Source organism: Hemicordylus capensis, chromosome 5 (genome assembly GCF_027244095.1).
Source record: "Hemicordylus capensis ecotype Gifberg chromosome 5, rHemCap1.1.pri, whole genome shotgun sequence".
Taxonomy (NCBI): Eukaryota; Metazoa; Chordata; class Lepidosauria; order Squamata; family Cordylidae; genus Hemicordylus; species Hemicordylus capensis.
The window spans coordinates 232,610,232-232,632,695 of NC_069661.1; the positions used below are offsets into that span (position 1 = coordinate 232,610,232).

The 22,464-nt window shown below is 45.6% G+C and overlaps 1 protein-coding gene across 1 annotated transcript in view; it reads left to right on the plus strand.

Annotated features, from left to right (window-relative positions):
• Positions 1–14,257: 14,257 nt before the first annotated feature.
• SLC13A4 (solute carrier family 13 member 4) overlaps positions 14,258–22,464 on the plus strand; it is a 78,663-nt gene continuing 70,456 nt past the window's right edge. The window contains exon 1 of the mRNA XM_053258374.1: positions 14,258–14,982. Within this exon, the coding sequence (XP_053114349.1) occupies positions 14,884–14,982 (99 nt within the window). The 5' untranslated portion in view covers positions 14,258–14,883. The remainder of the gene's footprint in view (positions 14,983–22,464) is intronic.

Sequence of the window (22,464 nt, forward strand, 5' to 3'; positions counted from 1 at the left end):
CCTTGTGGGCCACTAGGTCTAACCCACTTCTCAAGGCAGTAAACCCAGAGCTAGAGCCCAGCAGGAGATCATTGTCCAGACCTCCATTGAGTGAGAGCCCCCTCCCAGTATCAGGTCAGATAGGCTAGCTTAGGTCACATTAGGTCAGCCAATGACAGAACTGGCAAAAGGCAGATCATGATCTTGTTTAGCTTGTAGAAAAAGGAAATCATACCAGATTTGAGTGTGGCCAGGGAGTAATCCTTTTGGGAAGAAGGAAAGGGAGGAGAGCTGGTCTTGTGATAGCAAGCATGAATTGTCCTCTTTGCTAAGCAGGGCCAGTCCTGGTTTACATTTGAATGGGATACTACATATGAGCAGTGCAAGATATTTGCCTGAGGGGATGGGGACACTTTGGGAAAAGCATCTACATGCTTGCATGCAGAAGGTTCCAAGTTCACTCCCTGACACCTCCAACATAGGACTGGGAGAAACTCCTGCCAGCAACCTTGGAGTAGCCACTGCCAGTCTGTGTAGACAATAATGAGCGAGATGGACAAATGGTCTGATTCAGTAAAAGGCAGCTTCTTATGTTCCTAAGTAAGGCTTTCCCCATTATTCAGTAGATATATATATATATATATATATATATATATATATATATATAACATTGACTTACCCAATTCATTCAATTCATACAACCAAACTGACATACTGAGATGGTGAACATAGGAACATAGGAAGCCTATTGGTCCATATACTGTAGCTCAGTATCGTCTACAATAATGGGTAGCAGCTCTCCAAGGTTTGAGACAGGGGTATTTTCCAGCCCTACCTGGAGATACAAGGAGTGGAAGGTGGAATCTTCTGCATGCAAAGCAGATGCTCTACCACTACGCTACAGCCTCATCCCCTATGGGGGGCTTGGAAGCAGAGGAGGATGAAAACAAGGACTAGGGCAGGAATGAATGGGAGCACCTGTGATGACCTCCCCTCTGACTGGCATGCTAAAAAATAAATGCTTGTTCTCCAGACTGAGAGTTGTGTGACTGTCAGTGTTCCTGGGGCAAGGAATTCTCCAAGGCAAACCTTTCACCCTTGAGCACTAAATTCTAGGCATGGGCACAGCCTCAGAGCTGGAGAAGGAGGGAAGTTCCTCCACTCCCTTCTTCTCCTATCAGCGGGAGCAAAAAGGCCTGAGTTCCTCTCCGGGAGACAGTCAGACCTACAAGCTCATCCCGGCTGATCTCCTCATCCTCGGCAGGCCCTGGCTTAAACAGAGCCCTTCATTTCAGACACTCCTCCCCCCTTCCAAACTGCTCCATCTTCCCTGGCTGGGCAGGTATCCAGGTGCCCCTGGCTCCCAAAAGGGACTTGTTCTCTAACTCCACCCCCTTCCTTAATATCCCTGCACCCATTTGCAGCTGTGGAGTTAATATCATGGCTATTCCCTCTCCATCAAGCTGCCGTCTCCTGGGCTGTCCCCGCCCATCCCCCAGCAGCTGTTGCACTTCTCTCCAAGCCCTCTATGGCTCCCAAGAGGTAATTACTGGGGTTGCCTTGGCATTTGGAGCCCCCGGCTTTCCTTGGCACCCTGCCATTTGGCTGGGTACACAACCCTCTCTCGCGGGGGAGGGTAGGAACTCCCGACAGTGACACACCTGCAGTATGGGACCATGGAGAAACTAGCATGCATTTTTACCAGGATCCACAACTATGCGTAGGAATGTGCACAGAACCAGTCCAGCACTTCTTTTCTGGAGCACTGAACTGGTTCCGTGGCCTGGGACCTGAGCTGGTTCAAAGGCAGGGGGTGTTCCCCTTAAGAGGCAGGGAAGGCGCTGCCTACCTGCCAGGCCCCACCCCATTGCTCTTCCCCCGCCAGCACTCTCTCCCAAAGCGGGCATGTAGGACAGCAGTGTACCTCTCTGAACCCCATTCTGCATCACCATGAAAATGGCCGACATGTGTGCGTACGTTCCGTGCACATCCCTAGCTATGGGTGGTTAGGATATCATAGAATCACACAGTTATAAATAGGGGTGTGCAATTCAGATTTTCGGGTGATTCGGCTCGGACCCGAGCCGAATCACCCCCGTTCTGTTTTGTGCCCGAATCTGGGTCACCCGAATCACCCTTGATTCGGTTCGGATTCGGATTTAATCCGAATCCGAATCCGAATCGATTCGGGGGGTAAAAAGGGGCCCAGGGGCAAAATTTTGGGGTGGGGTGGTAGGGCCCAATGGGTAGAGTCTACCACCCTAATTTCAGGGGGATTGGGCAAAGTCCTGATTTTTTGTGAATTTTTAAAGTTTTAGTGACTTTGGGGCAGTTCGGGGGCATAGCATGGGATTTGGGCAAAAGGAGTGGGGTGGGGTGGTAGTGCCTAATGGGTGCAGGCTACCACCCCAATTTCAGGGGGATTGGGCAAAGGGCTGATTTTTGGTAAATTTCTGAAAATTTCATGTCTTTGGGGCAGATTGGGGCATATTGGGGCAGAAAGTGGGGCCTGGGGCAGAATAGTGGGGTGGGGTGGTAGTGCCTCATGGGTGGAGGCTACCACACCAATTTCAGGGGGATTGGGCAGAGGGCTGATTTTTTGAGAATTTTTGAAGTTTGGGTGTCTTTGGGGCAGATTGGGGGCAGAAAGTGGATCTGCCCCAAAGGAGTGGGGTGGGCTGGTAGATAGTGCCTGATGGCTGGAGGCTACCACCCATCCCCAATTTAAGAGTGATTGGGCAGAGGGGTGAATTATGGTGAATTTATTTGTATGAGGTTTGTCTTCATAAGGTGAAGTGTGCTAAATTGATTACTTCCTCATATTATTCATAGTAAAGGAAAGTGTGAAAAAGTGAAAGTGGGGTCATGAGAGTTGTTTAATTGAAAAATATCTCATTAGCTATGATAGAATGAGAATTCACACCTCAGAAGTTTTTTCTCATACAAATAAATTCACCATAGTTCACCCCTCTGCCCAATCACTCTTAAATTGGGGATGGGTGGTAGCCTCCAGCCATCAGGCACTATCTACCAGCCCACCCCACTCCTTTGGGGCAGATCCACTTTCTGCCCCCAAACTGCCCCAAAGTCACCCAAACTTCAAAAATTCTCAAAAAATCAGCCCTCTGCCCAATCCCCCTGAAATTGGTGTGGTAGCCTCCACCCATGAGGCACTACCACCCCACCCCACTATTTTGGGGCAGATCCACTTTCTGCCCCCAAACTGCCCCAAAGTCACCAAAACTTCAAAAATTCTCAAAAAATCACCCCTTTGTCCAAACCCCCTGAAATTGGGGTGGTAGCCTGAACCCATGAGGCACTACCATCCCACCCCACTATTCTGCCCCAGCCCCCACTTTCTGCCCCAATATGCCCCAATCTGCCCCAAAGACATGAAATTTTCAGAAATTTACCAAAAATCAGTCCTTTGCCCAATCCCCCTGAAATTGGGGTGGTAGCCTGCACCCATTAGGCACTACCACCCCACCCCACTCCTTTTGCCCAAATCCCATGCTATGCCCCCGAACTGCCCCAAAGTCACTAAAACTTTAAAAAATCGCCAAAAATCAACCATGAACCGAATCACCCGAATTTTTTGTGCCCGAAATTCGGGTGATTCGGCTCGTGCCCGAAAAAATTCGGGGGGCATCGGGGGTGATTCGGTTCGGCCCTGAATCACCCAAAATTGTTCGTTTCGGGCACAGATCGTTCTGTGCCCGAAATTTTTTGCACATCCCTAGTTATAAAGGGCCAAAGGGTAATCTAATACTTTTGCATAAGGCAGACCCATCCCCGTTACTAGCCCCTTGATCTTTTCCTAGCTACTATTTTTGGAAGGCAACAAGGTGCATTATTTGGCTAAACTAGAGGGTAGTCAGGTGATAGGGTTGGTAAATGTCTCTTCCCCGCCTGCATCCGCCATAGGAATCCAAGTGGGCTCTTTGTACTGGTCAAGAGTCCCAATTCACCTCAATGCAACTCTGTCAAAGGTCAATGGAAACTCCTGCCTCAGCAGCTTGAGCAAGGCAGTTTAAACAAACCTGGGAAGCCCATGTGCCCCAGTGACCTTTAGGACACATCTTCGCCTTTCCTGCACTTTGACTCAAGTATGGCCCATACTCATTAGCTAGATAATCCCTATCTAACTAAAGCAGCATTTGCAGAGGGACCCTGATGAGAGTGGGCTAGTGCGCTGGCCAGTTTAGACCAGACATTTGGTAAGCACACTCCTGCATCATATGATCCCTTCATTCCAGGCAGTAGGCCATTTGTCACAAGAACATGTCCTACGCCTCTTTCCCTCTACGAGGCCTTTTCACGAGATCTCTAGCCACCATATCAAGTTTAGGAGACCTCTAGACTGGTGTGTGTGGGGGGGGCTGTTTTACCTTCCACCTGCACCAGTGTGTCTAATGGGGGAATCTAGGGGTCAGCATCAGGGGTTGACCAAGCTAGGCACTGTCTGCAGGTGTGTATACTCCTGAGGTCCATAAGTTTCCATGACAGCAGCAACAGTGGCATAACTCTCTCAGCCAAGGGAGTGTCTTAATTGCTGCCCTCTCCTGCCCTCCACATCTGCAAAGGGGAGCTCTTCCCAGAGGTTTCTGTGACAATACAAAGGCCTCTGAGGAAAGTTCTGCTTCGCAAACGGGGAAGGTGGGGAATGATGACAGAAGCCCTGCTCAGATGCTGAAGGGGTGGTATATTCTATTCAGTATCTTTTTTCTTTTGTTGTTTAGAAGTTTGTCCTAGTGGGGATCCTGTAGAGCAGGGGTCCCCAACCTGCGGCCCTCCAGATGTTGCCCAACTACAATTCCCATCATCCCCAGCTACAACTTATTGTGGCTGGGATGATGAGAATTGTAGTTCGGCAACATCTGGAGGGCCGCAGGTTGGGGACCCCTGCTGTAGAGTCTGGGGGGTGGAGTCAGAAAGGAAAAGGGCAGGAAAGGAGAAGGAGAAAATGGAAGTGTTGCTGAATAAACCTCTAGTTAAATCTACGTAAGATTTCCCTATGTGTATGAGGGAAGCAGCTATAAAACAGGGGGGAGACTGCTCACTGTGGTTTCAGTACTGAAAGCAGGTTGTAAGTCCCACCCTGGAGCGGCACTTACCCCCTCCACCTCGTTCATCTGTAGAGGGAAATGCCACAACCATGGCAACAGGCCCTTCTGCAGTTGACAGCTGGGGCAATCCAGGCTGTTGATCGCAGAAATGCCTGCCACCACAGTTAAGGTTTTTTCCATTGCAAATGTTCACTACCTTAACCAGGAGCAGTGAGGTGGAGGGGATAGGTGATGTGCTGGCTTGGGACTGGCAACCTCCTTCCCCCCACAGGAACTAGCCTCATTCACACATTACGTCGAACACTCATAAGACAAGTGCACAGAGTACACATGGATCTGTACACAGCTACAGTCATTCAAATGTTATGCTGAACACAGGCACACAGAAAGTGTACATACAGTACACTTCCTATCTGTACCATGCATTTGAAAAGCCTGTATTCAGGTTCCCTTTTGTACATGTACAACCATTCTCACAAACACATATACAAGTGTACAGCTATCTGTACACTCGTACAGCAGAATGTCTGAATCGGGTGACTGTGTAGAGCAGGCATCTTCAAACTGTGGCCCTCCAGATGTTGCTGAACTACAACTCCCAGCATCCCCAGCCATAATGAATTGTAGCTGGGGATGATGGGAGCTGTAGTTCATCAACTTCTGGAGGGCCACAGTTTGGGGATGCCTGGTGTAGAGCTTCCCCCCCCCCCAATGTCTGAATGGGGCTAGAGTGAGTTTTGTCATCTAATTCCAGATGTCTTCCCTGAGAGCCAGAGCAGAGGTAAACCACTTTGCAATGGTTGTGAGCACCAACAATGTACTATACATGTAAGTGCCCACCAGGGCTGGGGGGCCACAAAAGCACTTGGCCAAGCGCCCCTTGGAACTTGCAGCTAGCCCTGGGAGAGCCTCATTTCAAGACCTTTACTTAGTTTTAAACACATTTCACAGCACAGTAAGATCTCTCCCACAGTCAAAACGGAGTGTTGTTGATTTAACACTGAGCTTTGCTTGCTCTCTGAATAATACATGTCCAAACAGAACATAAAACACCCTGGGGCTCCCTGTGGATCAATGAACCTTAGAAATAACTCATCCAGTCCTCTATTTACAGCTTGTAAAAATAAAGAATTTCCAGCTTAGCGTTTTCTGCCTGCCCCTTTTACTGTGGGCAGTGTCAGGCATGCAAAATATCGCTATGGCATCCCAATAGTTCTATTTTATTTACTAAAGAATCTTTAATGAAGAAATAAAACAGCAGTGTTTCAAGAAATACTTGGATTTGGAGTACATTTATAACTGCAAGTCAGTTGCAAGGCTAGCACCTCCCCCGCAAAGCTTATCGCACATTTACAAGCCCCTATTACCATCTTTCAAATACCCTCTCAAAAACTAGAAAGGTGGGTGAGAAGATGGTGAATTGGGCTTCTCAGCACATCCTTCATATATGCACAGCAGCTGAGGTGCTTTGTATGTTCAAGGTCATAGCAGGGCCTAAGTCCTTGTGGGAGCAATTTCCTTTGGGAACAGGCTGAGATTGCAAGGAGTACATAGGTTGTGTTTAGACACAATGGCGGCATGGAAGTATGAGGAAACTCCTGGTTCCCAGTGAGCACATGTTCCCACCGCTCACTGGATCTTCTGCCCTTCCCATGTCATACGAACCCATCAATGTCAGGTGGACAATGCCGGGTCCCCTTTACCACCTTCACCTAACATTTGTACCCTACATTTGAAGTTGGGAGGAGAATGTCAGGTGGTGGAGGGGCCTCCACATTATCCACTCAACATTGGTGGGTTCACATGACACGGAAAGGGACAGAATTACCAGCAAGTGCCGCAGAGGGAACACATGATTGCTGGGAACTGGTGGTTTTATCCTTGCTGCAGTTAAGTATGAACTAGGTTACAACTGTCTCTATTTTCCAGGGACAGCCCCCATTTTCTGGTGTGTGTCTGAGGGCTGTACAGCCCACAGGGACATATTTCTGGCAGCAAACAGGGCTTTTTGTGGGGGGGAGAAAGAAGCCAGCTGTGGGTGTGTTTTCAACTTTCTAAATGTTTAATTATGTTGTATTTGTTTCAAGCCACCCAAAGATGTGAGTTTGAGGTGGTTTACAAAATTGAGTAAGTAAGTAAGTAAGTAAGTAAGTAAGTAAGTAAGTAAGTAAGTAAATAAATAGCACAAAATTGCTTCCCCTTCCCCCTGCCAATGTGCTGGACTGTGAGGCCTGCAGTGCTTTTTTGTGTTTTAGCTCCATGCAAGGGCAGGGCAAGAGCGCTGCAAAGCATTGGGGGGCCATCAAAACATGTAACAATGCTGCTAATGTCCTTCAGTCCAAACAAGGCTTCTTTTACTAAACCAAAAATCTATCAGCCAGCCCAGAATTCTGGCTGTTAGTACACGAAATGCTGATGACTGGCAAAAGGCAAGAAAAAACAACTAGGAATTTTGAACTGGTTGGTTGTCATCCCTAGGTATGAATTTGGCTGTGTTCAAACTAGTTCACAGCCGTTGCTTTATTATTCACTTCTTTGAAAAGTTTCACCTTTGGAAAAAAAGAAAGACATTGCTAATTGTCCTCTTTGGGGAGAAAGGTTCCCTCCCTCTTCCAATGTGTCTGGTGGATATGGATCACATGAACCTTCGTCTTTTGTACTTTAAAAGCCTTTCATATGTGACCAAATATCGGTGATGATGATGATGATGATGGCTGACATACAGAGCAGGAAGCCACTGGTGCAGTGAAAGTAGCAGCCTAACGCCATTTCCAGACTAACTGCAGTGGTGTAGCCCCAACATTACACAGTCAGACAGGTGCTATTGACAGGTTTGTTTCATCCAGACATCGAGTCCTTCCCAAGGACCTGGGATGCCAGAATTTTATCATCAATACAGTTGGTTATCATAGATATCATCGCAAAATATAGGCTGTTCCCAGTAAAGTTGCTTTTTGTAACTGGCTGATGGTGATTTCTGTGGCCCCTGTGGTGTTGAGGTGCTCTTCAAGTTGTTTTGGAATTGCACCCAGGGCGCCAATTACCACTGGGATTATTTTGGTCTTTTTCTGCCACAACCTATCAATTTCAATGTGTAGATTTTGTATTTTGTGATTTTTTTTCTATTTCTTTTTCTTCTATTCTGCTATCCCCGGTATTGCTATGTCGATTATTTTGACTTGTTTTTCTTTCTTCTCGACTACAGTTATATCTGGTGTATTGTGTGGCAGATGTTTGTCTGTTTGTAGTTGGAAGTCCCATAATATTTTTACATCATCATTTTCGACAACTTTTTCAGTTTTATGGTACCACCAATTCTTGGCTACAGGTAGCTTGTATTTTTTTTCAGATGTTCCAGTGTATCATCCCTGCTACCTTGTCATGCCTTTGTTTGTAGTCAGTCTGTGCGATCTTTTTACAACAGCTAATTAGGTGGTCCACGGTTTCATCTGCTTCTTTACAAAGGCGGCCCTTGCTGTTTGTGGTTGATTTTTTGACTTTTGCTCTGATTGCATTTGTTCTTAGTGCCTGTTCTTGTGCAGCCAGTATTAAACCCTCTCTTTCTTTCTTCAAGTTGCCATTCTTAAGCCATTGCCAGGTCTTGGTGATGTCTGATTTTCCACTTATATTGTGCAAATATTGACTATGCAGGGGCTTATTTCTCCATTTTTCTGCTCAGTTCTTGACTTATTCTTTCTTGTAGGCCTGCTTTCTTTCATTGGTGTTGAATAGTTTCACATTATTGACCATTTTAAGTGCATCTTCTTCACTGTCCTTGATATATTCTGCAAGGGCTCTTTTCTCCTCCTCTGCTGTTTGATGGACTTGCAGCATTCCTCTTCCACCTGAGCTGCGAGGGAGGTATAGCCTATCGACATCACTGCGGGGGTGCAGAGCATGATGATGGCCATTCTTTTCCTGGTCTTATGATCTAGCGTCTCTAGCTCTGCCTCCATCCAGTCTATTATTCCTGCAGTGTCTAGCAGGTATAGCCCAGGTGTTTATGGCGTGTATGGTGTTCCCACCATTGAGTTTGGACTTTAGGATTTTTCTAACTCTCCTGATGTATTCACTTCCAATTTTTATTTTAACTTCAGTGTGTCGATGTTATCAGCCTGGAGAATGCCCAAGTATTTGTAAGGTTCTTTCTCTTCCAGGTTCTTGATCTTGCTTCCATTGGGCAGTCCTATTCCTTCTGTTTTTCTTATTTTTCCTCTCTTCATTATTAATGCAGCACACTTGTCTAGTCCAAACTCCTTTGCTATATCGCTACTGAATATACGGACAGTGCTTAGCAGTGATTCGATTTCTGACTGGGACTTTCCATACAACTTCAGATCGCCCATGTACAGCAGATGGTTGATTTGACTTGATGTTTTAGATGTTTGGTATCCGAGGCTTGTTTTGTTTAGTATTTGTGAAAGTGGAGTCATGATGATTACAAACAACAGAGGGGATAGTGAGTCCCCTTGGAAAATGGCTCTTCTAATGCTAACCTGTCCAAGTGTCTCGCCATTGATTGTTAACTGTGTACTCCCCATGCTCATTGCTTTTTAAATAAATATCTGAATGTTTTTGCTGACACCAGTTGTTTCTAAACATTTTAGTATCCATGTGTGAGGCAATGAGTCGAAGGCCTTCTTGTAGTCAATCCATGCAACACTTAGATTTGTTTTTCTTCTCTTGCAATTTTCTAAAATCATTTTGTCAATCAGCAGCTGGTCTTTTGTGCCTCCTTTCTGTTCAACTGGAAGCTGTTTGTTAGTTAACAAATGTTGCATGACTTCATCTGCTATTATTCCAGTTAATAATTTGAACATGGTTGGCAGGCAGGTTATCGGTCTATAATTACTTGGAACTGCACCTTTTGCTGGATCTTTCATGATGAGATGAGTTTTCCCAGTTGCTAGCCATTGTTCAATATCACCTCCTTGCAAAATGTGATTGAACTGTTTTGATAGTTGTTTATGAAGGCTTGTTAGGTGTTTAAGCCAGAAGCCATGCAGTTCATCGTTGCCTGGCGCAGTCCAATTTTTAATTTTCTTTGCTCTTTCAGCATTGACATCTTTTAATACCTGAGCAAGTTGTTTTTTTGGCAACTGTTTTTAGAGCTGGAAGTTGAACCCTGGTGGTTGTTTGGTTCATGTGCTCAGTTATTTTTTGCTTTATTTCTTGTTGCTTTTTTGTTAAATGGCATTTGGGTTTTTGAGGTGAAGGCAAAGGGGAGGTTGCCTGGTTTTGATTTTGGAACAGTTCAGCAACAGTGGCATCCTCTATTTCCAACACCTCCTCCTCCACCTGCACCTGAGCAACTTCTTCAGTTGGTGGTAATTCTTCTTCCATATCTTGAGCCTGTGTTGCTCTTTGCAGTTCTTCCAGCTCAACTTCTGTGAATACTTTATTTCTTATTATGAATCTTCTCTGGTCTGCAAGCCTTTGTTCTGTTATTTCTGTGTCTGGATGCTTCTCTTTCCAAATTTGGTACATTCTTTTTAAATAACCTCTTCTAGTTGGATTAGACTTGTAATAGCAGATTTATTTCCTTGTTGGCATTTTTCATATATTTTTTCCGGTTAAGCGGTGTTTCTTCCAGTAACCTTGCAGTCTCCAGCCCTGGTTGCTCAGCTGACGATCCTGAGTCCTGTTGCCCACTTGCCACCAGATGTCCAGGGACTCTAGCACCTGTCACAGTCCTTGTTGACCCGGGTGATGACCGATCTGGTATAGATTTATTAAAGTTACCTCTCACCATATTGTTGATGGGAGAGGCACTCTTCATCAGGCTCCTCTGGTGAGACCTGTCAAGTATGGTTGGACCTCTGGCATAGCTCTCACCTTCCTCAGAGCACGCAAGCCCCACAAACACGACAAGGTAGTGGTTTATTATAAATAAATAGGGCTCTATTTATTATTATTTTTATTGTTATTGTTATTAAAACTTTTATACCGCCCTTCTAAAAGGCTCAGGGTGGTTTACATTTAGTCTGGAAGTACTGTTGAGCTGCTCTTCTCACTGCACTGGTGCTGAATTGCTCTGCATGTCTGCAAATAATAATAGTGAAGATGATGATGATGATGATGATGATGATGATGATGATGGATAAAACAAACCAGTCAATAACACCTGTCTGACTGTGTAAATAAATAATAATAATGGACATTCTGCACAGTGAAACACCATGTAAAAGGCAGCTACGAGACTGTTATGGAGGCAGGCTGTTGTAAAACATCTTGAAACAGCATAGGGGCTATTGCATTGTGCTCCTTTCCATTGGAAAGAATTGGCCATTGGAGGAGGAGGAGGAGGAGTAAGGAGGGAGTTGCTTCTCCTCTTACTTTGGCAGTCATGTTTCATTTATTTCAGTGTTACTTAGTCCTGACTAATATAGTCAGGAACCTGCCTCTGTGTTTTAGAAAGGATGTAAATACACTTCAGGAGCACATGTATCTTTGGGTTCTTTGAAGTATGAATATGGTAGCTGCATGAAAAGCTTTTTTTAAAACACAGGAAATTCTTGCAATTTAATCTTGAATGTATCCAAGAATGGGCCTTTGAACGTTCCTTCCACAGCACACGCATATCATCATCTCCACCCCCATTCCATTGAAGCAGAACCCCTGAACAGAAACACTGAAAAGCGGGGGGGGGGGCTTTCTTCTTCTAAGAATCGTGCCTGCCAACTGGTACTCTTCCTGGTACTGATAGTTGTTTGGGGATACAATATCCAGAAGCGGGGGACAAGAAATCCTCTAACACAGGGATGGGCAAACTTGGTTCTCCAACGTTTATTGAACTACAACTCCCATCATCCCCATAACAATTCATTGTGGCTGGGGGAGATGGGAATTGTAGTTCAATAACATCTGGAGGGCCAGGTTTGCCCACCCCTGCCTAATATATGGTACATTGGTAAGAATGAATGAACTGTTGTAAGGCCAGTGGGTGACCAATTGCTTTTCAGAATAAGAACATAAGAAAAGCCCTGCTGGATCAGGCCAAGGTCCATCCAGTTCAGGTCCATCCTGCCTCTCGCAATAGCCAACCAGGTGCACTACAGAAGCCCTCAAGTGGGGAAACCGCCCCCTCTCTTGGTGCTTCATAGCAGCTGGTGTTCAGGGGCATGCCACTTCTGATCCTGATTGAAGTAGATCCTGATTGGAGAAGAGAGCTGGTCTGGAGAGGAGAGCTGGTCTTGTGGTAACAAGCACGACTTGTCCCCTTAGCTCAGCAGGGTCCACCCTGGTTGCATATGCATGGGAGACAGGACGTGTGAGCACTGTAAGAGATTCGCCTCAGGGGATGGAGTCACTCTGGTAAGAGCATCTAGGTTCCAAGTTTCTTCCCTGGCATTTCCAAGAGAGGGCTGAGAGAGATTCCTGCCTGCAACCTTGGAGAAGCTGCTGCCAGTCTGTGAAGAAAGCTGCTGCCAGTCTGTGAAGAAAATACTGAGCTAGATAGACCGATGGCCTGACTCAGTATATGGCAGCTCCCTATGTTCCTACATATTCGCTACCAAGACTAGTAGCTGTGGATAGGCCTATCTTCCATAAATTTGTCTGATTCCCCTTTAAAACCATCTAGATTGGTGGCCATCCCCACATCTGGTGGCAGCAAATTCCATAATTCATATATTGTGCCAAGTACTTCCTTTTGTCTGTCCTGAACCTCCCAGAATTTAGTTTCATTGGATGACCCCAGGTTCTAATATTATGAGATAGAGAGAAAAACTTCTCTTCTATAGGTACATAGGAAGTTGCCATATACTGAGTCAGACCATTGGTCTATCTAGCTCAGTATTGTCTTCGCAGACTGGCAGCAGCTTCTCCAAGGTTGCAGGCAGGAATCTCTCTCAGCCCTATCTTGGAGAAGCCAGGGAGGGAACTTGGAACCTTCTGCTCTTTCCAGAGCAGCTCCATCCCCTAAGAGGAATTATCTTACAGTGCTCACAGATCAAGTCTCCCTTTCATTTGCAACTAGGGGAGACCCTGCTTAGCTAAGGGGGCAAGTCATGCTTGCTACCACAAGACCAGTTCTCCTCAGCGGGGAGTGTTCCCAGATTCATGTTTTAAATTAATGCAAGCACATTAAAAAACTGTACATCTGTACATGTAGTTTTTTAACATGTACTAGCATTCATTTAAAACACTACATGTACAAGTGTACAGATATCTGAACTCAGGTACAATGTAATATCTGGATAGGGTTAGTTTGTGAATTTATATGCATATAAATCTATATGCATGCATACTGTATGCAGATTATGTGCACTGAACATAACTTGTGATGGAATCTGGATGGAATGATAGAAACTTGTCAACAATCTCTAATTTTGTTTCATGGCTAAATCAGGCTTTGAGCTCCATTATCCAACATCTAAATTCAGCACTCTATTAACTAGAGTTGATACCCTCCCACCCCACCCCCCATTCCCTGATAAAGGTACCTATGTCTTGACACCTAGACAACAGCAGCACATTGCACATTATGTTCTGACTAGCTATAACGATACTGGACACCTCAAACAGATACAAGAAAATAAGTCTGCATAAATATTTTCAAGCATGACTGCTATTTTGCCTCAAGATTTTTCCTTAGGGCAGGGGTTCTTGAACTTGGGTCCCCAGATGCTGTTGGACTACAACTCCCATAATCCTTCAACCAGTGCAGCTGGGGATGGTGGGAGTTGTAGTCCAACAGCATCTGGGGACCCAAGTTTGAGAACCCCTGATGGAAGGCAATAAGCTTGCAGTCCAGGCTGGACCCTTCTGTCCTTCTAGGTCTAGATCAAGTGTCCCCTTCCTCTTTCAATTCTTGGGTCTGGACTGATGACCTGCATTTGGCTAGATGAGTCACAAACTGTGGATGCCTGTATTATTGGTTTCAGTTAGATTTGATTGCTACAAATGTGCCTTTTCCACAGGCTACAGCCTTCAGAAAGGAACCAGCTGAGAAGAATGTGAGGTAAGTGAACCGCTTTGTATTGACAATGGGGAGCCATGTTTTCACAGCAGTTCCGTCGCTTCAAAACAATCATATTGTCCAGCAGGTGGGGGCAGGGGGTGAGAAGAACATTCCTTGAGGAAGAAGAATGTTGGTTTTGTTGCCGGTCATCCTCTTTGGCTTGTGGCTCAGTGGGAGGAGCCTCTGCCAGCTTCCATCCCTCTCATTGGCGAGCTCCAGTAGGCCGAGACTTTCTTGTAAGTTTTTATCTTGAGATGCAAGGTAATCTTTGCAAGAATTGCCGCTCTGTGAATTTCCTAGCAGAGGGGGAGGGTGAAGTCGGGGAAAGATAATCTCTAAGCAGCTAAGAAGAAATACAGGGAAGAATGCAAACAGCATCAAGGACAGGGGGGAATAAACTTCTCAAAAGAAGGGAGTTTTCTTCAGTGGTTTAATTTGTGCAAAGTGGATACCAACTCTTAGCTGGGACATACCTGAAAGTGGGAAAGTGTGGTGTGCCAGTCAGATGGCAGACTCTACCTAAAATGGATTTTATGGTTGGGCTTCTGTGTGCATGATTCAGATCCTTAAAAAGCAGACGTTATGGAGAATGGAAAGAAAACCAACACTGTGGAGACAGCTTGGTGATTTTCCTGATTACGACCAAATAGAAGAGCATTATGCTCCTCAGGTGTAGACGGAGTGATGGTCGTAGCCAGCCCGACCTAAAGACATAGACACTTGAATGCATTTGCTGGATCTTCCTTAAAGGACAAAGAAACGAGAGCAGCAGAGAACTCTGGGCTGGAAGGAAGAAACAATTAGCCTGGGCTGGAAGAGTCCATCTGGGGCTACCAGGTTGTTGGGACGCCCAAGAGACACAGCAGGTGCAGCAGGATGACGGTGCTCAAGGAGCTCCTCAGAGCCAGAAACTTGCTGCTGGTCATCTTAATCCCACTCTTGCTGCTTCCTTTGCCACTTTTATACCCCAGCAGTGTAAGTACTTGGTGTTTATTGTGGTTGTTGTTGTTTTTAAATCAAAACTGTGGGTCAGGAGAGACAGCTGACCAGTTAGCAATTATAGGTGAGCAGGGTGGAACAGATCTCAGTGGTCAGGAGTGGCCCAAGGTTTCGAGGTGCAAGAGGGAAATGCTGCCTTGCCCCTGTGGTTTAATTTGAGCCGGCCCCCTTTCAAAACCTTCGAAAGTGGAGCAGGGTGCATGGAAGAGGGAAGATTGTCAGAAGCCTCCTCTTCTCTCCTTGTGCTTCTTGCAACATTTGCAAGGAGTGCCCGAAGAGGTGCTCCTTACAAAGTTTGCAAGGGCCAGATCTGCTCTGGTGGTGGTGCTGTGATGGTGAGGAATCTTGCAACCTTGCTAGTACTCCAGTAACCTGCTGCCTGAGGTGACTGCCTCACCTCGTCTTATGAAAGGTCTGCCCCTGTCTATGGTTGGTATCAAAATGACAAACAAATTTCAGGGTTCCTTCTAAGGAGAAACATGTGAGAAGTTTCTCGGCAGTTTCTGTAAGGCAAATGACATGCCACAGGGGGTTTCTGAAGCAGGATGGGGAAAGCATGTTGTGTACATAGTTTTGGTACTGACCCTACTCAAGTTGTTCTCTGCATATTTGTGTCTGGCTACTTTGCAAAAGATTCTGATCTGGGGAAGGTTAGATAGTTGGAAGAGCCACCTTGGTGTGCTAATTGGTAGAAGGATAGGCTCTAGACTGAATGAATGAGTAAATAACATTTTAGCAGCAGTTTGACTCTAGGATTGTCACAAGTGACATATGAAGCAAATGTCAAGGTTCCTCCAAAGAAGAAACATCTGGGAATGTTTAAGAGAAGCCAAACGGGTTTCTAAAAGACAAGTGAAATTTCTTAGGAGGTTTGTGCACATACCTATGGTTGGTATTATAACATCTGAGAATTTTCAAGAGAAGCCAAAGGAGTTTGTATAGGACCAGTGAAATGTCACAAGGAGTTTCTGCACATCCCTACTTGTCACACAGGTATCTAGCAGGAGGAGGCATGAAGATGAGAGACAGAAAGAGCTTCCTCTGCTAAATGTTTGGCTGCAGATTATTCTTGATTCCCTCTTTGACACAGAGGTGCAGCAGCAACCTGCGTAAGAAGATGAAGTGTGCACACCTCTGTTCTTTAAAATAATAACCCGGTTGCTCATTCCCTGCCACTAGGAAACTGTCCCCTATGAGATGCTCTAGTTCAGGGATTCTCAATGTTGGGTCCCCAGATGTTATTGGACTTCAGCTCCCATAATCCCCAGCCCCAGTGGCCTTTGGTTGGGGATTATGGGAATTGGTCCAATAACATCTGGGGACCCAGTGTTGAGAATCCCTGCTCTAGTTGACACTCTCAATAACTCTTAGGCCACTAAGCCACTAAGAACTCCAAAAATAGGACCTTCTGCATACAAGCGTGCAGATGCTCTGCCACTGAGCTCAGACTCCTGCCACATGAAGTTGCATAACATTTAGAGGTTATTCACACAATTGTTCTCCCTGGTTGCATTTGAATGGGAGACCACATGTGAGCACTGTAAGATATTCCCCTCAGGGGATGGAGCCGCTCTGGGAAGAACATCTAAGTTCCAAGTTCCCTCCCTGGCATCTCCAACATAGGGCTGAGAGAGACTCCTGCCTGCAACCATGGAGAAGCTGCTGCCAGTCTGTGTTGTGAACTACAACTCTCATTAGCACGAGCTACAATTTACTGTGGCTGGGGATGATGGGAGCTGTAGTTCAGCAACATCTGGAGGCTCCAAGTTTGGGAACCACTGGTATAGACAATAATGAGTTAGATGGACCAATGGTCTGACTCAGTTTATGGAAGTTGCCTATGTTCCTATGTCTGCAGCCTTGGAGAAACCATTGCCAGTCTGTGAAGACAATACTGGACTAGATGGACCAGAGGTCTCACTCAGTATAATCAGCTTCCTATGTTCCTAATTGTGAGCATCTGACCTCCTTCTGTGGGTGAAATCATTGTGTGTTGCACTGGTGCAATGTCAGTCTGAATGTCGGCCAATATGTTAACTCTAGGTGCTGTGAAATTGTAAGGAAGAATTCCTAAGGAGAAGCACAGACATGCCTGTAGCAGATTTTTCCCACTCAGCAGGATGAGATGGGGTGTGGGGTGGGGAGAGTTGGGGTCCACAAAAGACAGCATTAATGGAATCTCTCCCACCACAGTCTCCTGCCCCGGAGTCCCAGCACATTAACCCCCACAGCCTTCATCCTAATTTGGTCATTAACTATGATAGCTAAATGGATGCTCCATGTTCAAAGGCAGTACCTCTGAATATCAGATACTGGAACCAAGCAACTGAGAGCTATTGCAGGAATTTTTCTTAACCCTACCTAGAGATGCCATGGATTGAACCTGGGACCTTTGGCATGCAAAGCAGGTGCATTAGCACTAAACTATGCCCCCACCAAAAGCCAGCCCCCTATTTCAATTGTGGCAGATTTCACTTTGTGATAGGGACAATGGCTGATATCCTGACTAAAACTGTGCACATGCAGTCAAAAGAAGCAAGAGTGCAGTGGATGTGAACCTGCTTCAACAGCATGGGTGCTCATGAATGGGGTGGGGGTGATTTTCACTGCTGTTCTCTTCCCCCAGAAGCACTCTGTACAATCAGAAAGTACGTACCTGAGGTCTGTGTTACCCTCGGGGACAAAATTTCGGGTTACACAGTGCAGTTCTGGGGGAAGAGGAGATTGGTGAAAATTGCCCCATCCCTACCTGCATGCAGAAACACCCATGCTGCTGAAGTGGGACATATCTGCTGCATATATGTTTCTTTTGAATACACGTGCACTAGAGATGTGCATGAAATGAATTTTTCAATTTAATTTTGAATTATTTGAAAATTCTGAAAATTCATTTTGAATTTGAATCACATTCTAATTCAGTCCAAAAATACGATTCAAGTTTGAATCAAATTCAGATTGATTTGACCCTGTTTTGGCACCTTTTTTTAACCAATCAGGGAACCTGAATGATTTTTAAAAGGTGTCAAATGGCTTTCAAATAGAATTCAAATCAATTTTCAAAAATTCATTTTGAATTTGAATTGAATTGCCCTTTTAAGGGGTGATTCAATTTGAATTCGAATCACCCAGATTAGAGTCAAATCCATTCAAATTTGAATTGATCTGAACATCCTTAATGTGCACAGCATTAATCAGGATGTTGGCCAATGTACTCTAATTTGCTTGTTTACATGTTTGTCTCAGAAGCACATTATGGTCAGAGACACACAATGATTGCTCCCAAGACTGATGGTGAGTCCAGTTCAGAGTAACACCGGTGTAGTGTTGTCTTCTTGATTTAAATATGCAGCTGTGAGTGCAGCACCCTTTCTATGGAGATTAAAGGCAATACTCCCTAGTCTCTTTCAACTGCTCCTCCTTCCACTCAGGAGTGGCCAGTGAGGGCAGTGCTGGTGGGGGGGGGCAGCAAGAGGCACCTTTAAGGAATAATAAGCAGGTACTACTACTTACCAGCATGCACCATGTAAGCAGGACCTGCAAGCTGCCGTGCAGCACCCTCAATCGCACATGGGGCAACGGCGCTCCGCCCGGCATCCGGCATGGCCACAGCATGGCCCTAGCCTCTGTGCATGGGTGGAGCCTCTGCACATGCGCAGAGACCAGGGGAATGCCGAGGCCGCACCAGATTGCGAACAGAGCACCGCCGCCCCACACGGGATTGTAGGTGGAGCGCAGCATCTTGCAGGTGCTCCTTACACACTGGTAAGCACCTGCTTATTATTCCTTAAAGGTGCATCTAGCACACACACCCCCATCTCCTGGTGCTGCCTTCACCAGCTGCTCCTGCTTCCACTGCTCCTCCTCATCAAAGAACAGGGCTGAATTTGAGTTGATTGTGGTTTGAACTGGAGAGGGTGAATGGAACTTGCATGTAAATGTAGGGGATTAATTTCCTTTCAAGACTGAATGTGCACCCTAGCAAATATTCTCCTTTGTTTATTTCACATTGTTTGTTTTAATGAAGTCAAGATTCACCTTTTGATTAATTTGTTTGGAACTTGTTTAATTAATGGTGTCCCCTTGTTTATCAGCGTCGAAGTGAGCAAATGAACAAATAGGCAAATTAGACAAAGTAGAAGTCAGCTAAAACTAATTTCAGCCTCATTAAGCAAGTAAACTAAGAGTGAAGCAAAGGAAGATGAATGAGATTCCTTCTTTCCTCTGCATCTCTTGAGGTGACAAAAGTTAAGCAATTACAAGTTTCAGACCCCATGGGATAATGAAGATGGAATTAAGGTGTACTAAATGGTGTGTGGGGGTGGGTGGGTTTCAAATGAACAACTAGCAAGTAGACAATTAATATGCAATGAGAAAGCAAATAAAATAGTATTGAATTAATCAATACATACTGAATGACAGCCGAGCAAATATTGCATAGTTTTCACACTCTGGTAATCTCTTGGCTTGACACTAGTAGACTCCTCTTGCCTCAGCTCAGTACTCTCTGTTCTAGTCAGAATTTGGCCACCAAATATTTTCACCTCCTTTATCACTCTGACCATGTCATGCCTTTCCTTAAATCCCTCCCTTGGCTTCCTGTATGCTCCCAGATCCTGCACAACCTCCTTGTCCTTATCTTCAAAACCTTCCATGACTTTGGTCCCCCTTATCTCTCCACTCTTATATCCTGGTAAATCCCCGTCTGTGACCTTTGCTTCTCCAGCTTGCCACCCTCAGCTTTTTGAAGGTCTCCTCTTCACTCAGATGACTCCAGCCTTTCTTCATTGCTGTCCTTTATGCCTAGCATTGCTTCCAACACCTGAATGACTCCTGCACCTTCCTTACTTCAATCCTTTCTCAAATCCCACCTTTTCCCATAAAGCCTTCAGTATAAGATGTCTTTTAGGCTAAGACAAGGGAGGGGATGGAATCTATTGAGGAGGAGTCCAGCTAGTTCCATGGTTCCTCTTGAGAACAGGGAGGAGCTTGGAGCTGGGTGGTACCTAAGGGCCTGACTTCCTGCACCTTATTTTGCTTTTTTATAGGCATTAGAAGCTGCTTGTAGATTGCTGTAATCTGCTGCATCAGGGGCTCCCAACCTGTGGTACTCCAAATGGTGCTGAACTACAATTTCAAGCTACAATTTATTGTGGCTGAGGATGATGGGACTTGTAGTTCAGCACCGTCTGGAGTACCACAGGTTGGGAGCCCCTGTACTACATGGTGACATAATCAGATACCAGCCATTTTGAAATGTGGAAAAAAATCTTATTTGACAAGTTTGCAATACAGTATATGTGATATCTTAGTCAAAGGAGAGGGTGGATGAATCATGTTCCTTACCCCTCAAGTTAGAAGAATGCATCATCTATCTGTCTATCTGCCTATCTGCTGCCTCTCTTTTCATCATAGAACTCAAGGTAGTGTACAGTGGGTTCCAAGGATGGTCTCCCATTCAGGCACTGACCAGCCCAAGACCTGCTTAACTTAATGAGTTAGCAACATGGCTGACTCATGTGTCCTCAGTCCATTCCCTGAGACCACTAGGGCATTCTGTTTGCAATGGTGGTCAGCCAGGTGGCTCTGGAAGACCCCAAACAGGGCCTGAAGGTGATAGTCTATCCCTCTGTCTGATAGTCTATCAGGGCCCGAAGGTTATAGTCTATCCTCAGCACCTGATATGCAGAGAGATATTCTCTCTGGACACAGTGGTGGGCATTGATAAACCTTTCCTCTGTGATATTGGGAATTTGTGGGATGTTCTGGGGGTACCTGATGCTTGTAGAAGCCAAGGGGCTGTGGACCAGATTAGTGACTGGATGGAACATCACTTGAAACTCCATATAAACCATTCGGAGAGCTTCCTAAAGGGATGCAGATATAACACATCCATTTGGATAGTCCTTTTTCAAAGCCTTCTGCACTGTATACAAAAGACCCTTGTTATTTGTGGGTTCTCCATCCGCAGTTTTGTGTCTCCGCGGTCAGGTCATAGAGACCCAGTTTCTTTAATCATGGGACAAAAATAGGGCTATTTTCACCTATCCACAGTTCCTGAGTGGCCAGAAATGACTTCCTGTGTCATTTCCAGGCACCATTTTGTATCACAGAGCCATTTTGTGGCTCTTTTCTCACCCCACCCAAAAAATAACAGGCAGAAATCAGAGGATTTGTGGGGTTTAGGGACATTGCTGGAGAGCAAGGTACTGTGCTTATTTCTGCTCCTGCCCCCTTTCTGGTGATTTTTAGCACATTTAGGAACCTAAACCCTCTCCCCGCTCCCAGTCCCAAAGGGTTAAGGTCTCTTTATTCACATTTTTGGTATCCACAGCAATGGGCTGGAATGGAACCCCTGCAAATAAAGAGAGCCTCCTGTACTCCATCTTTTGCACCAATCTGCAGTAAAGCCACAGGATCTGTGGTGTAGCTTGATGCCATCATAAAAGTTATCAATATCTCAAAGTCCACTCACTTGCAGGATTATCGTGTCTCACAGAGCCTTTCATTTTGTGTGCCTCTTTCTGGTGCAATATTTAATACTACTAGCTGGGCCAGGAGCAGAGCATCTGAGCCTCTAGTTCTCCCCCACTCACCCCTGTCCTGTTGTCCCATCCACCCCAACCGGCACTCCTACCCCTGGCACTACCGCCTTTTGGCCAGCAGGTGGGCCGGAGAGGGAGGCTGTGTCGCCTTCCCGCAGCTTGCCCACAGCTCCCCGCCCCCATGCTCCTGCCTTTTGGCTGTCAGGCAGGCTAGAGAGGGGGGCTGCATCGCCCTCTCCACTGCCTGCCCACTCGCCTGCTGCTGCCAACATCACCGCCACCCATCTTGTGGCTATCCAGCAGCTCTCCAAACTCTCACAAGAGCTGCCACACATGGGATTAGCCAAGGGTGGCGCAGCAGGGAAATGTTTGCCTAACAAGCAGAAGGTTGCAGGTTTGAATCCCTGCTGGTACTATATTGGGCAGCAGCGATATAGGAAGATGTGGAAAGGCATCATCTCATACTGTGCAGGAGGAGGCAATGGTAAACTCCTCCTGTATTCTACCAAAGAAACCCATAGGGCTCTGCAGGCACCAGGAGTCAAAATCGACTTGACGGCACACTTTCCCTTGATGTCTTAGAGAATTTACATAGATAGAAGGGATATGTACAGACTAAAGCTGTATTCAGACATGATGTTGTACATGCATGCATTGTCTGTACACATAAATATATTTTTGCGGGAATGATTGTACATGCTTTCATTGAAAAGTGAATATGGGTACAAGCCCCCTCATAGTTAAGGTACAGAAAGGAAGTATTACGGTATGTATGTTGAACATGTGTGAACAACTACACATGCATACAGAACGGTATATTTGCACACTGTACACATTATGTGTGAATAGGGCTATAGTCTTAGAGTGAAGGAATAGGCTCCGTAACTTAAGCCAGAAATTTCATCCTATTAAATAT